Source organism: Bacillus rossius, chromosome 11 (assembly GCF_032445375.1).
Source record: "Bacillus rossius redtenbacheri isolate Brsri chromosome 11, Brsri_v3, whole genome shotgun sequence".
Taxonomy (NCBI): Eukaryota; Metazoa; Arthropoda; class Insecta; order Phasmatodea; family Bacillidae; genus Bacillus; species Bacillus rossius.
Window position 1 is genome coordinate 48,315,606 of NC_086338.1, and position 15,330 is coordinate 48,330,935.

The following is a 15,330-nucleotide window of genomic DNA, read 5'->3' on the forward strand; positions in this document are numbered from 1 at the left end:
CCTTTAATTTGGCGTTCCGTATCCCGGCACCAATCAAGCAGCTTGTGTTTAAAAAATTTTTCCAGTTTGAATTTTGGCATCACTATGCTGCCTGTGATTTTAGTTTGCACAAAGAATATCATTACTGTCAGTTTTCGTTTCAGTATAGTTATTCCTGTTTTATAGTGGGTTAGCCACGATGGAAATTATAAATTAAGCTCCATTTGGTCAACAAAAAAAAACTTTCATGAAAAAGTTTTGATTGACAATTTTAGTTTTAGTTTATTACATATCTACTTCAAATTTTCACATAATCTCCATTCAGTTCCAAACGCTTTTCACAATGCTGCACCAGTTTCTTTAACTCCTTAGTATAGAAGTTAGCCGCCTGGGAATGGAATTGTTGCCCTGGCCATAAGCATCATGGACTTTGAATACGCAATGCATGTAGTCTAAGTACAGGTACAGGAGCTTAGTGAAAACGTTTAAGCAATCTCCGCACTCAAGTCGAAAAATGACGGCTAATGTTTTTTGGGTCGAAAAGGGCATCATTTTGGTTGAGTCAATGAAATGAGGGTCAATAATTAACAGCAAAAATTACAAAATTACTATTCTGAACCAGTTTAATTTCCAGGCGGCGAACTTCTATGCAAAGGGGTTAAAGATACTGGTGCAGCATTGTGAAAAATGCTTGTAACCTAATAGTGAATATGTGAAAATGTAAAGTAGGTCTGTAGTAAACTAAAACTGTCAATACCATAGTAATAACAATCTTAATACTTCTTTTTCCCACTAATGTCAAAAAACATGAAAAGGGGCGGTGTGAGACTCCGGGATGGTTGCCCCTTTCTTTAGGATTCCCACAACAGTTGGATCATTTTCTAGGTCCTCAAGAAAATGTTTCGACAGCGTTTGCCGCAAACGGTGATTTAGGTCGGCTCAGATAATAGGTAGAGACCTGTAAAATTCACGGATTCATTTTGTAATATGCTACAATTCAAATAATTATACCTTAGCGCTGCTTCTGCAATTGGTTCACTGTTAATCTGGAGGACTGAGGGCCAATTAGAGACCCTCGCTCAAAGAAGTGTCGAATCACAGACACTCAGTCGAGACGACTCACAAGTCAGCAGCCAATGAACAGGTGGCATTTGCCCGAGTGTGTAGAATGTAGTAGAGTCTATCCTGGAGGTCATTGAATCCGCGAATTTTGCAGGTCTCTAATAATAGGGAACCTCTGTTAATCGAAACTCTACTGTAACTGTTCTCACAGATGGTTCGACAGCTAGCCTACGCACTTAACCCCTCAGCTGCAGCTTTTCAGCTGGAGAATAATGTTTGCCAGTCATAAACTGCGTATTTGCGTTGGAGATAGTGTGGGCTGTGTCAAGGAAGGTAGGTAAGTGAATTGGGTTTTTTTTTTCTTTTCGTCTGGCTGATCTGTTCTTTAAAATTGCTTGCTTACATAACACTGTTATCTGGCAGTGGAAGTATATATCATCCTAATCTCTCGACGGTTATCAGGTTATTGATTCATTCTGTGGGTGAACTGACAGATGTCTGGGGGGTTTTCGTCACTCACTGTGGGAGGAACGTTTTGTAGAACATCGCGGCGAGTGTACGGTGTTGGGGGGAAAAATTAAAGGTATGCTTCCATTTATTTTGTTTTATTTTATTCACAATATACATTTCACATTTCAATATTTTTATAATTTTTTTTTAAGTTTGTGTTTAGTAGTTTTATTCAGTGTTATGAATATGTTACATAATAACTGATCTTAAATAAATGATGTAATGTAATAATAATTTGAATCAATTGTGAGGAATAGTTTAATTATTTTTAAATAAATGATGATAAATATAACTTCTTACTACAAAAAACATTCTTCTAATAAGCTTTTGTTATGAAATAATTTCATACTGATTTTAAACTTAACATCGAACAATTTTAATGAACTTTTCTTTGCAGATGTAGCCCTGAATGTTTCAATGATTAAAAAGCAGTAGATTATGACTGTAGTGTATAAGTTAAAAAGTAGTACTATGTAGTTAATTGCATATTTAGATAGTACTATTTCTAAACAGAAATTAAAATTAATTATTCTGGAGAGTAATTTTTTTATATTAAGTATATTTTTTTATTGTTGTATGTAAATACACAAATTTAATTATAAATAGAAACACAATTGTTCATCACAGGTTAATATTTAAATTACGTTTAGCAATATGGAAGTGTATGTTTATTTTTTTATTTTTTATTTCCAAAATTCGTTCAACAGATTCTTAAAAGAATATAGAACATGTCAATAAAGTCAACAAAAATGAACAATACAAACAATCAAATTAATTAAATCATAATATCACATCAAATTAGTACTAATTAAAACAAAAATATTAAATACATCAATATACAAACAAATCATCATAAGTTATTCTAAACATTATTATAATATTCATTTAATGTATAAAATGAATTTTCTAATAAATAGTTTTTGAGTAGAACTTTAAATAGTCTTGGGTTGCAATGGGAGATTGCTTTTAGTTTATGAGGGAGTGCATTGAAAAGTTTTATGCCAGAGTACAGTGCACCTTTTTGATACCTTGATGTATTATTACTTGGCACATGCAAGTCGGATTTATTTCTGGTGTCATAAGTGTGTATTGCACTGTTATTATCAAAACTATCATTATTTTTAACTACAAAATTAATTAATGAGTATATATACTGACACATCATAGTAAGTATCCTTCGATTCTTAAACAATGGTCTACAAGAATCATAGTGATTAACATTAGACATTATTCTAATAATTTTTTTTTGTAGTAAAAAAACATCATTAGCATAGGGTGATGATGCCCAAAAAATGATCCCATATGACATTACAGAATGAAAAAACGAAAAATATATTTGTTTTAAATAAAAAACAGATACAGTTGCTGATAACGATTGAAGTGTGAAACAAGCTGAACATAGTTTAGGTATCATTTTAACTATATGTTCCTTGCCACACAAGGTATTGTTTACATGCAAGCCTAAAAATTTAACACTATTTGCTTCTGTAATTTTAGTATCACTATAATTCAATTGAACTACAGGGTTAGACTGTTTATGTAAGTGAAATTTTAAGATACTTGTTTTATCAATATTTTGAGTAAGATTATTAGCATTAAACCATTGATTTAATTTATCACATACACTATTTAATGTTTGAATTAATTCTTGATTTTTAATGTTATGACACAATATGCTAGTGTCATCTGCAAATAAAATTACTTCAGACTGATCAGTTATAAAAGAAGGAAGATCATTTATATAAATCAAAAATAATAATGGTCCCAGGATCGACCCCTGAGGCACACCAAGATTAATTAACCCTTTATTTGAGTGAACTGTACTATGTCTATTATCAGAAATTTTTACTAGTTGATACCTATTTGACAAATAAGATGTAAACCAGTGGAGCGCAGTATTTCTAATACCATAAAATTGAAGTTTATTTAGCAAAATTTTGTGGTCAACACAATCAAAAGCTTTAGCTAAGTCACAAAAAATACCTGCCACATTCTCTTTATTATCTAGTGCTTTAAGAATAGTAGAGGAAAATTTGAAAAAAGCTTCATTAACAAAACATCTACGTAGTTGTCCTTGCAGTTATTTCTCTTGCTAGTTTTATACTATACAACTTTGCATTTCTAATGCAAATTTTAATTCTAGGAGCAAAAACTGCAGTGTTTGTCATCCCCGCTAGCCCGAGATGAAGACCGCAAAAGATTATGATAAACCAAGAAGTAATGGAGTACAGGTTGTTAACGTTAAGAGCCTGGACGATGAATTCGAGCCAGCGAAGAAGAAAGGAGACTCTTTGGATGTGTGAGTGTTCGTGTTGAAGCTACATTTTAACCGACCTCTTAGGCCCGTTCTGCAATGGCACGGAAATGGAGCCGGAACTCCCTGAACATTACACTATCGCGTCTGCTGCTTCCATAATGCACGAAAACATAAAATTTTTAGTGACTACAACTTGTTTGACTTAAATAAAATTTGGCAGTCAAGTTTTACGAACAAGTTTTAACTTGTCCATGCATGGTTTACTATACTAAACTGTAACATAATAAAAAAATACATGCATTTTGTTTCTCATTGGTGAAAATTGCTTTTAAGCATACCAAAATGCAGTATTTTTTTTTTATAAGAAATAGGGTATCACAAAATTAATTTTAATGGTTGTGTTATGAGTTACATAATATATTGTGTTACATGATGCCAAGTGTTATATAATAAATATGTTATGTAACATTTTTATTACAGAAGAAAAAAATGATGTAGAACATCTAATTATTTCTTTAAAGAATGCAGGTAATTTTATTAGTTAATATGTTAGTTTTTTCTAACTATCTGATTTTGAATATTAATTATCTAGCATGCAGTTGGGTCTATCATGAATAGCTGCGCACTAACGTGTCCTCTCAAGTAAAAATTTAACATTCCCCAGAAATGGAATACTTTTTTTTAAAAATATTTATCTCCTGATATATCTGCATGATATCATTTAAATGTAGAACTTTTTTGTGTAGAATAAATAAGCAATATGAGTAACTTTATGATCAAATAATTTTACTGAAGTGTAGTTCATACTGTAGAGTGCATCTCATCTGTTTAAAAGTTCTAAGTTTATTCCCATGATTTATTTTCAGTTAAAGCGATGATGAAATACATAATTTTTAACGTCTTGTCCATGTTAGTGAGTGTACTCGTAATTATAGGGTGTTATGTCACTTGGAAAATCAATTCACATAATTTATTTATGAACATTGATTTTTTCCTATGGTAACACTCTCATCTTGACCACCTATAGTTCTAAGGAAGTGTGCTCTTAAGGTGGATTATATAGGGGCCTTTTCTGTTTATTTCAACACAAAACTATGTGAGTAATGTGTGAAAATTTTATTGTGGTATCACATTTGAGTTTAGATATTAGTAGGGACAATATTTTGTGATATTATTTTTAGGTCAATTTCATTTTTAAAATAGAATATTTTAGTGTTTTTGTTTATAATTTTATACATTGCATTTATTCATAAAAATGTATTATTTGACAAATATGAAACTAAAATATTTCTTAATACATATTTCACCAAAATATTCTGATATTGATTGACATATGATTAATTTATAGAATAAAATAATTTGTAATAAGCATGTCTCAAAAAGAACTACTCGGAAAACAAAAAATTAAATGGCATATTTTTGAGTGTTTGAAAAATGTGCCAATGTGTTTAATGTAAAAATTTGTAACTAATAAGATACCTATTCAATATCAAACAACATGATATTAATTTTTTTTTTCAATCCATTTAGTTTATACATTTGGTACAAAATTCATGCAAAATAATTACACTCAATTAATTTATGGTAATAAAAGACAACATTTTTTGTGGTTTGAGTTTGTCAAATTGCTATTGATTTCATGGTTTTAGTTACAGTTTGGTGCTAAATGGTGTAGGTATCAACTTAAATTTCGGTGTTGTTTGTTGAATCAACATGATTTGCGGTGTTATTTAGGTTTTACCACATTTCACCATATAGGTAATTGTGTCCCAAGTCATTAGACCAACATTTCTTGTGGTTGGTTTTAGAAATCATATTACATGTAGGCCTTTGTAATGAATATTCTAAATTTCAAATACCAAAGCAAAATATATGTTATTAATATTCAATTCCAAACATGGATACTTTGAAATAACGAAGATTATAAGTGTAGTGAAGCTGTTGCATATCACCTCGTGTAACTATCGACGTTGAGGTTAATAATCGTTGTAGGATATAAATGTGCACCTTCACAGTAATGAACAAATGGCTAGTGTTCTGATGACAGGACTGTGCAATCAGGAATGTTTTTAATAAATTTGGAAACAATAAAACAGTTTGCTACAGCTGTGAGAAAAAAAAAACTTTAAATAAAAATTTTAAAGCATACGTTTTACAGTTGTAATTTTTCATTTATATATGACCATTAACGTGAAATATCTGTTGTGGTTTAATAAAAGTATGTACAGGTTGTTAAAATATGACTTAGAAACTATTATTTCTAAAAGGTTTGTAATACTTTCCCCAGTCTTGCTATCCAAATTCAATGTTCATAGTTTAGAACATTTATATAAATTTTATTCAAAATTCAAAAAATTGATATCACACTGGCTTGATTATCATCAGAGAATGGTTTTATGACTTCTTAATCTACAATTGTTTAAAAAAAAAAATTAAAATTTTATGAAATCAGGCCATTGTGATATCAGTTCTTTTTTTTTTTTAATTTAATTTTGAATAAAATTTGTATATAAAAAAAAAATGTTCTAAACTATGAACATTGAATTTGAATAGCAAAAGACTGGGGATATTTTTAATTTAGTAGTTTTGTTTCCGGATTAAGTTAACTGTATTTTTAGAAGACATGTATTCAGAGTAATTTTTAGGCATAAAACAATCGTTGCAGATTACTGAAAGCATTTTAAGGGACTTGCATTACACCTTTATCTTCATTTCTCCACCATATAATTTCACGGTCACCGCTCAGATTTCATAGTTATTCTATGCACGACGAGAAGACTGCACACTAGTTCAGTGGCGATACCGTGCTAGAAACACCAGCGAACATCACGCTTAATCATCCCGCCTTGCTGACTAGGCGGGCCCCTTGAAATGGAAGTATTCAATAGTAATATGATTTTGTAAATAAAACTCTCTCAAGTTAGCCTGTGTTATCTTTCAGGCAATTCACCAAAACCAAAGATGGGACGCCAACAGATGAGGGACCTCCGCCTGTGGCTTTCTTCAAGCTCGTAAGTGTCTGTCGATTTATTCCATCTTGGCAAGTGGCATTAAATTATCTGTTTAATTTATAATTATAATAATTGACATATCTTTTTAGTTTTCAGAGCAAGGGGTTGTCTTAAACACTTGTTCCCTAAAAAAAAACCACATTATAGAACTCGTTTGATTCGCTGCAGAAAAGTATTTCATTGAATTACCCTCCACTATTTTGACAGTTGACAGCAAACCCTGTTGTGTGAATAACTGTCAAGTCTTCCATATATGCACTTAGATGCTCCTCGTATACCTTTCCCGTAGCCTTGGTTGGAGTTAGTGTGTTGCTGAGCTGTCCTGGTTTTGGCAGATCACATGTCGGCCAAACTGCCACACATTCTTTAATTCATTTCATGATTCATGCAATGGAGAATTTTGATCGAATACACAATTGCAGTTTTGCACTGTTTGTCACGGAAAAAATTGAAGAATGCAAACTTTACGCACACACACATGCACACGTGCGCACTCATGCACACACGCACGCATACACATAGGCAGGCACTACGGCAGCATCGGCTCAAGAACCTAGAGGGGGTAACCCGTTTGTAGTCAAACCTTTTATTCCTTCCTCCTTGCATAGTTGCTGATGGTCATCATCTCAAGAAAGAATTATCATTTTGCAAATGTGTTAGATCTATAATTATATCTGAATAGCTTCATTAGCTTTCATAGTCTCTCTTCCACAAAATAATAGAGTTGATGGTTTTATTTTAACACTTTCGTATCCATCAATGATGGGTTTTTAAGTGCAGTCCAGCTGATATGATTGATTTCGGAAATGGCTTCTGACAATCAGTTTTGTCAAGAGCTGCATAATTTGAGCCTAAACATGGCCTGTTTTACACCTCTTCAAACTGAAGGCATATTGGGACAAGTAATTGAATATTACAAAGCCTTTTTGATTGAAATAAAACACTTAGAAGGAGTTCAAAAAGATTTCATGATATGTAGTTAAGATCCACTATAGATTTTAATTTCAAACCATTGCAACCTAATGCACTTTATCATAGAGTGATTTTTAGTCTTCATTGTCTTTGTTTCATTTTTACTTTCATGAAACAAAGGTTGGTTTTTGCAGCTAAAATTAAATTGAAGTAAACAGTGTGAGAGTATCTTATCTTTCTGATAACGTAGTGAATTAATATATTAATGCTTGTGTTAATTACCAAGATAGGATTGCTAGTGAAAGATGATAATATTTTTAAATGACTGCATTAATTCTGAAACTAAAAGTAAATTTTCATTCCTAATGATGGACAGACAAATTTGTCTGAGAAAAAAAAAACAACGTTTATACTTGGTTTTGTTTTGACGTCGACCAGGGGCATCCCCTCGCCCGTGACCCGCCAACACGCCTGATTCCCGGTGCTTGTGGCGTCACAATCCCACCCCGCTAGAGGCATGTGTAACTTCAGTGCCGTGTACCCCCCCTCGTAAGTAATCATAAAATAAATAATAACAGTGTAATTTTTACTTTATCATTTCACGCCCCAAGTGTTTTTGTTAGTTTTGGGTTTAAAATATTAATAAGGACGGAGTGGCGCTGTGCATTATGCACATACCCCGCAGTCATCATGGTTCAATATAATTGTAATATTATAATTATATAGATAAATATAGTGAAATTTATAGAGGGTCATATATTTTGAGATGGAGAGAGAGATGCTTTGTATATGTGAACCTACTTCAGAAAAATTAAAAAAACGTTTGAAAGAGCCATAGCATTGCATAGTGGTCATTAGCTAGTTGGTAGTAAAGTTTGGCAGGTACAAATTAATGAACTATTATATTGCCGTCTGCAGTACAGATTCGCCAGCTCGTCGGATGTACTCCTGCTGACTGTCGGGCTTCTGGCGGGCGTGGGGTGTGGTATCTGCACGCCCGCCAACTCCCTCCTCTTCGGCGACCTGACGGGCAGCATGGTCCACTTCGGGGCGTCCCGGCCGGCGGGCCCGGGCAACCCCGTCCCCAACGCCACCGCGTCCGGCGAAGACCCCGTGCAGGCGTTCGTCGACGCCGTCAGCACCTACGCCATCGGCATGTCTGTGATCGGGGTCGTGATGCTCGCCTGCACGTACGTTTCCATCACGACCTTCAACTACGCGGCGCGGAAGCAGGTAAGCCTCTTCAACTTCTCTTTAAAAAAAAAGATACTGTATTACACTGCTCTCCGAGATGATAAACATTTAAACATGTATCTGTTAATTGTTTTTCGAGTGGGACAGGGTTCAACAAGTACAGAATAAAATATTACATTTTTAGGCTCAGCCTGATTGGCACTGTCAAATTTAATAATTTTTAGTTTGTAAAGGAGGGGCTTGCGTTCAGAAAACTAAATTATTTCACTTCCCCCCATTCCAAAAAGAAGTAGGTAATTTTATCCAGTGCAAGTAATTGTCAGAAAATATGAGGAGGAAGCAGCAGCCCTTTAGCTCTTCAGACATTTACTCTTCCTCCCCATCCTTCGTGGATTTACCAATGAATTTGCCCTTTCTTACAGTTTGTAGCAGCCTTTTGCTGACTTGTATCTCACTGCACTCCAGTAGAATCCCGCTAGTCTGAACCCCGCTCGTCCGGAAATTCGGTTAATAATCCGGACGGGATTTAAAAAAAAGTATTATTTAATACACTGTCATTCAATAAATTTTGAATTTTTTTCATAAAGATGTTAAGTTTTGTTAGTCCTACATCAGTTTATAATTTAAAAACTTAGGCCTGTGTTCTTTAATTAACTAAATTCAAGCTGTAGGAAAAGTTTTATTTATTACGAGCATCTTAAAGCAAATTTCTGTTAATCCGCACTTTTGGTGATCCATCTAGTCTGGATTAGCATTTAGCAGGCTGTACTGTAGTTAATAGTTACACATTAAATATGAATAGTTAGAGACTATCCACTTAAATCATATTTTAAATAACTCTGAATAGGTTTTATTAGCTTTCTAAAATTCTACTTGTTATTATCTTTGAAAGATTTGTGCAATGGGAGTGCATGACTTGATGTAAGCTTTTGGACATACGCCATTGCTTAGCACATGTATATCTGTAGAAGAAAACTACAAAAAAAACCTAATGACAAAAACACAAATTAAGCAAAAAATTGCTGTTGTCAGGATTTAACGCCACACAATACTCCACAACAGGAATATGGTCAACAAACAAAGTCGCACCTGTGTTTCCGTACCATGTGCGTCTCTGCCCGAGGACGGGAGCAGATAGCAGTTCCCGAAACGTCGCTTGTTTCTGTTTTAGAAAACTGTTGTGTTTATTTCGTCTTTTCGTTTGGTCGTGTTTTTGTCTCGTTTTGACTGTTGTGCTGAATTTTTTTGGGTTCAATATTTTTGTGCTGTCATCATTTGTGGGGTTTTATTTCATTTCTTTTTTGTTTTTGGAAAACTATTGTGTTTGTTTCGTCTTTTCGTTTTGCTGTGTTTTTGTCTTGTTTCAACTGTTGTGCTGAATTTTTTGGGTTTGCTATTTTTGTGCTGTCATCATTTGTGGGTTTTTTTTCGTTCTGTTAGTCCTTTTTTCTTTGTTTTTCTTTGTTTGTTGACCATATTCCTGTTGTGGAGTATTGTGTGGCGTTAAATCCTGACAACAGCAATTTTTTGCTTAATTTGTGTTTTTGTCATTTGTGTTTTTTTTTGTAGATTTCTTCTACAGACATACATGTGCTAAGCAATGGCGTATGTCCAAAAGCTTACATCAACACCCTGGTTTTATGGTGTGTGTGCAATAAAGGGTGGAATTATTTGATGTAAGTAAAATAAAACAAGGAACTGTAATCTTCAAAACAGTGATATCTGGGCGTAACATGTTTTGCAGGTTTTCCGTATCCGCACTTTGTTCCTGCAGTCGGTGCTTCACCAGGAAGTCAGCTGGTTTGACGTGAATGATACGGGAGATTTCGCAAGTCGAATGGCTGAGTGAGTTCAATCATCATATATTTTGGCTTCCTTACCATTGATTTTTTTTTAAATTATTATTCTAATACAATTATTATGTCAACCTAAAAAGCAATGCTTTTTATAGCTGCTCAAGAGCATCAAGTTGGGCTACAGAACATTGTGAGTTGTGTCGTGTAACACTTCCTGAGGCTAGCTAGTGGATAGCAGTCACTGGAACCAATGTCTTTTGGTGCTGCCCTCTACGATTTGATAAGGTGGCTATATATCAATGTCTATAGCTTCCTATCTACATCTTTATCTTTACAACACAAAAGGCAAACACACAAACATTCATTTATATATTATTTTTACCTATTTATATTTTTATTTATTTTTTACCTGGCACAGGTGTGACATGAGTAAATAAAAAAAAATACTTGTATTTGCATCATTTTGTCAAAATTTCAAATCAATCGGTGAAGAACTTTAGAAGATTTAACATTTCGAACGAACAAACAAACATTTACATTTTTATTTATATTAATTTATTTGTATCATGCCTATCAGCAGTTAAGTGCGTTAACTTTAAATATAGGCACAAAACATATACAGATACACAATAGACAAAACATAAGACTTACAGGTAAAAGAAAACGAGACTATGTGACAGTCACTGTAATGTAGGGCAGGCACTTCATACAGGCAGGCACTACCCACAAGAGAGGCACCACCCAAAAGACAGGAATCACCAACTAACAATACAAAAAAGACACAAGAGGCCACAATTAAGACAATTGACAAACTAACACATAGACACATGAAAACAAAATATACTCATGTAATGTGTAATATTACAGAAAATAAATTAAAGAATAACAATAATAATACACCGTTAACACAATAAGTACTAGGGAATAATGCATAAGTCATAAATATATACAATTTACCTAACTATTTACGTGCCAGGGAATATGCAGTGGTTGGAGGTTCGGCTAATCTACATATTAAAGTTAGTAATTATTCTATATAATTTTGATTGTGTATTGTACATAATGGAGACGTCATTATAGTTTTAACTGGAATACCAAAGAAAAAATTAATATACAGTTTAATGGTATTTTTAAAAAAAATTTCAAATAATAAGCTACTCTGAAGAAAGAAAATAAAATACAGATGAGCGCTGGTTTTCTTCTAAAGATCATTACGGAAACGTACCTGTGGAAAGTGATATGTGAAAACAGGAAAACACTGTATTGAAATGAAAACCAACAGTAAGGATAAACTGCAATCAGGAAGGCAAGGTCAACAGCCGGGAATCAACACAAAGCGTTGAAGCGGCTAGATTGGTTCCAGGTTACAGAGTGTGCGGAACTATAGACTGCTGTGTTAAAGGAACCTTCCAGTGTGCCGTGGTGAGTGTTACTTTCTGATTCCAGGGACATCAGCAAACTGGAAGATGGAATCGGAGAAAAAGTTGGGATGTGCGAAGTGTACTTGACTGCGTTTCTCGGCAGTCTAGGCCTCGCGTTCTACAGAGGCTGGGAACTGACTCTGATCTGCCTGATCTCGCTGCCCGTCACATTGCTGTCTGTGGGAATCGTTGCGAGGGTACGCATGAATCAAACTGTGCAAAAAAAATTTATTATAGTTTTTTTTATTTTGTGTGTAGGATCTTAGGGGAAGAGTGTTAAATAAAATATTTTTGCAGGATGTACCATTACTAGGAACCTGAAGGGAAAAAAAATAGCAAATGCTATAATGCTCATTTCAGCATTTTCAACAGTAAAATGCTAATTTTGCATTTTCGATTGAAAACATCTATGTATTTATATTGCATTTGACCCATCATAAAAAAAAATTCAGAACAAAATCAGACGTACCAATCACAACGCTTGTTACTTGCCAGACGTAGACAAGCTTTCGAAAGCGATGCAAGGTCACCATTCCAACTAAGTAATAAATTTTGCAGGTGCTTTATTATTTTAATAGTTAATTAATTAAAATAATTAAGGTTTTCTTGTTTTAACAGCAGAGCTCTACTAATGACTGTCATATTTTTACATTTATGTGTATTTTTTCCCTATGTAACCATTATTATTAATTTGTTTAATTTGTGAGCAAAATATTTTAATTTTATAAATTTTTTTTAACAACTTAAAATTCCATGTAGATGCAAAGAAAATACATGTTGCGGCTCTCTAAAAAAACTTATATTTTACTTAATATTTGGCTCATCTCAGTGGAAAGTCCACCGACCCCTGACCTGGTGCAATACATTTCTCACAGATGACTGGGGTGCTGGCGAAGAAGGAACTCCAGTTGTACGGGAGGGCAGGATCAATAGCTGAAGAGGTCCTGGGTTCGATCAGAACTGTCGTAGCTTTTGGCGGCGAATCGAAGGAAGTCGATAGGTATGTCCAGGGCGATGTTTCCCAGATTTTTGTCAGTAAAATGCAACTTGTCTAGGATTTAACTAACATGCATTATACAGTAGAACCCCCTATTATAATGTTCCTGCTTGTAGCAGCATAAGTTTTTAAGTTCCAATATTTCCCCCCCCCCCCCCCCCCCCCATTAGAACAAAGTATTTTTATTTCCTTTGTATAACGTTTCAGAATAGTGCATTTCCTGCTTATAATGTTTGCTTTCTTAAATTCAATAAATCTAAAAACTAATTATTCCAACACTCATCCCATCTGTGAAGTTAAACTGTTTACATTGCAATTTACATACTTTTTTTTTTCCAGTCATGGTATACAGTAGATGTAGAGTGTTCAAACAGGATTGTGTGCAAAAAAACAAAATTTAAGTTCCAGAACACATTAGTGCTAGCTAATGCTGTGTGTTCGATATATCGAAGGTACGTAACGTACATAGTTGTGTGTCTGTGGGTATCCTTGTCTTAAAAAAAAAATTCTTCTTTTACTTGCCATTCTGGTGTGTTTTTAGTTTACCAACTTTCTGTAATAGCTGATAGAGTTGAATTTATTTTATTCATAGCGAGGAATTCCAAAAAATCACATATTCAAGTGGCAAAGTAATTGGACATAGCCATTTCCACACTAACCATGATTGTCACGAATCGTGAGACAGTTTTACAGAAATATGGCAGTGTTTTTTTTCAAAGACCTATAAAATATAGTATGCTAGAAGCATGACGAATTTGCTTGGTTAAGCAAATCTGAGCATCAAGTATAACATTATATTTGTTTACATAGCTTGATGAGTCCATTGGTAAAAAGTTCAAACACTGACAGATGCTAAACTTATCTTTCCTGCTCATAATGTTTTCCTTTTGCTCCCCCTTTAAAATGTTTTAACAGGGTTCTACTGTAGTACCATTTAAATTGATTACTACAAGTTCCTTGTCTAAGCTGTTGCAATTTTATGGTATTTTGGTTATTCATATTAACTTTTATTTGTAGCTTAATTGGAATTGTATCTCAAGAGAAAGATTGATTTATAAGTCAAGAAACTTTACATTTAAGATCTTTTTACATGTAAATATATGTATGATGTGTAATTACAAAACTATACAATACATTTCCATATACATAATACATTTCATTCCTTCACATAACCATTAAACTTAAGGATAGTCACAACTTTAAGCAACTTCTTAACCCTTTCAGTTTATTTGTTAACTGAAATGGACAATTTATTGTAACTACATAAAACATAAAAAAATAGTTTGTTAAAATTAAAAGAAATTAATATGATTTCTTTGGAAGAGACATAGTGAGACTGAAAGGGGATAACTACAGTCAAATTAAACCATTTGTAGACAAACACTTGAATAAACTAGTTCGTGCTAGTTATTTCTTTGAAATATAGAAAATTGTACATAGCAGTGAAATATTGTATTTTAAGCCTTGGGCAAAACATTTACTTTTAATTATGGCCCTTAACTCTTTATTTATTCCATAATAAATTTATGGTTGTATGAATGTTATCAAAACTATTGCTTGTTATAAATTTGCGTTAGTGAGAAGTGTTACTGAATTCGCAGGTACCAGATGAATCTGGGAGCTGCCAAAGATAACAACGTGAAGCGCGGCCTGTTCTCTGGCTTGGGTTTCGGACTCCTTTGGTTCTGTATTTACTCATCCTACGCTCTTTCGTTCTGGTACGGTGTCGGATTGATTCTGGACGAGAAGTACGACGTATCAACCATGGTGACGGTACGTAAACACTCTTAGTACAGCCACTTATAAATTGTTACTGACAAAAAGGTAACTACTGGAGCCAAGTTTAATTTTTTTTTTCTGGATAAATCAACTTTTCAGCAAATTTTAGCAACCACGCGTAAAAGCTTGCTAAGGAGGTAAACGGATGTGGGTGAAAATATTATGTATTGCACTATTCTGTGCCCCTCAGAGCTTTGCTTAAAATATCCAGAAATTTTGGGCAGTGAAGTTAGTTCAAGGTGTAGGATTGGTAAAGGTACCTTGCCTAAGAAAGAATTCTCAGTGGCCACGGTTGCTGATGTGTTATACCAATGTGAGGGAGGCGAGTCTTATTTCAGTCGCATTCACGAGCATCGATTTGGTAACTAAGTGGGTTGGATTCCTCTTCTTGTCCTCAATTTTAAACATCTGT

At 33.8% G+C, this 15,330-nt stretch overlaps 1 protein-coding gene across 3 annotated transcripts in view; it reads left to right on the plus strand.

The window, feature by feature from the left end:
* Positions 1-1,294: 1,294 nt before the first annotated feature.
* Positions 1,295-15,330, plus strand: part of LOC134536920 (ATP-dependent translocase ABCB1-like) — a 43,351-nt gene continuing 29,315 nt past the window's right edge. The window contains exons 1-8 of one of the 3 annotated variants that reach the window (XM_063377004.1): positions 1,295-1,378; positions 3,695-3,850; positions 6,750-6,819; positions 8,650-8,964; positions 10,670-10,770; positions 12,168-12,339; positions 13,018-13,142; positions 14,741-14,912. In XM_063377004.1, the coding sequence (XP_063233074.1) occupies positions 3,735-3,850; positions 6,750-6,819; positions 8,650-8,964; positions 10,670-10,770; positions 12,168-12,339; positions 13,018-13,142; positions 14,741-14,912 (1,071 nt within the window). In that variant the 5' untranslated portion in view covers positions 1,295-1,378; positions 3,695-3,734. Of the gene's footprint in view, positions 1,379-1,544; positions 1,625-3,694; positions 3,851-6,749; positions 6,820-8,649; positions 8,965-10,669; positions 10,771-12,167; positions 12,340-13,017; positions 13,143-14,740; positions 14,913-15,330 lie in introns of those variants that run through there. The other 2 variants (XM_063377003.1, XM_063377005.1) reach the window with 2 other exon arrangements.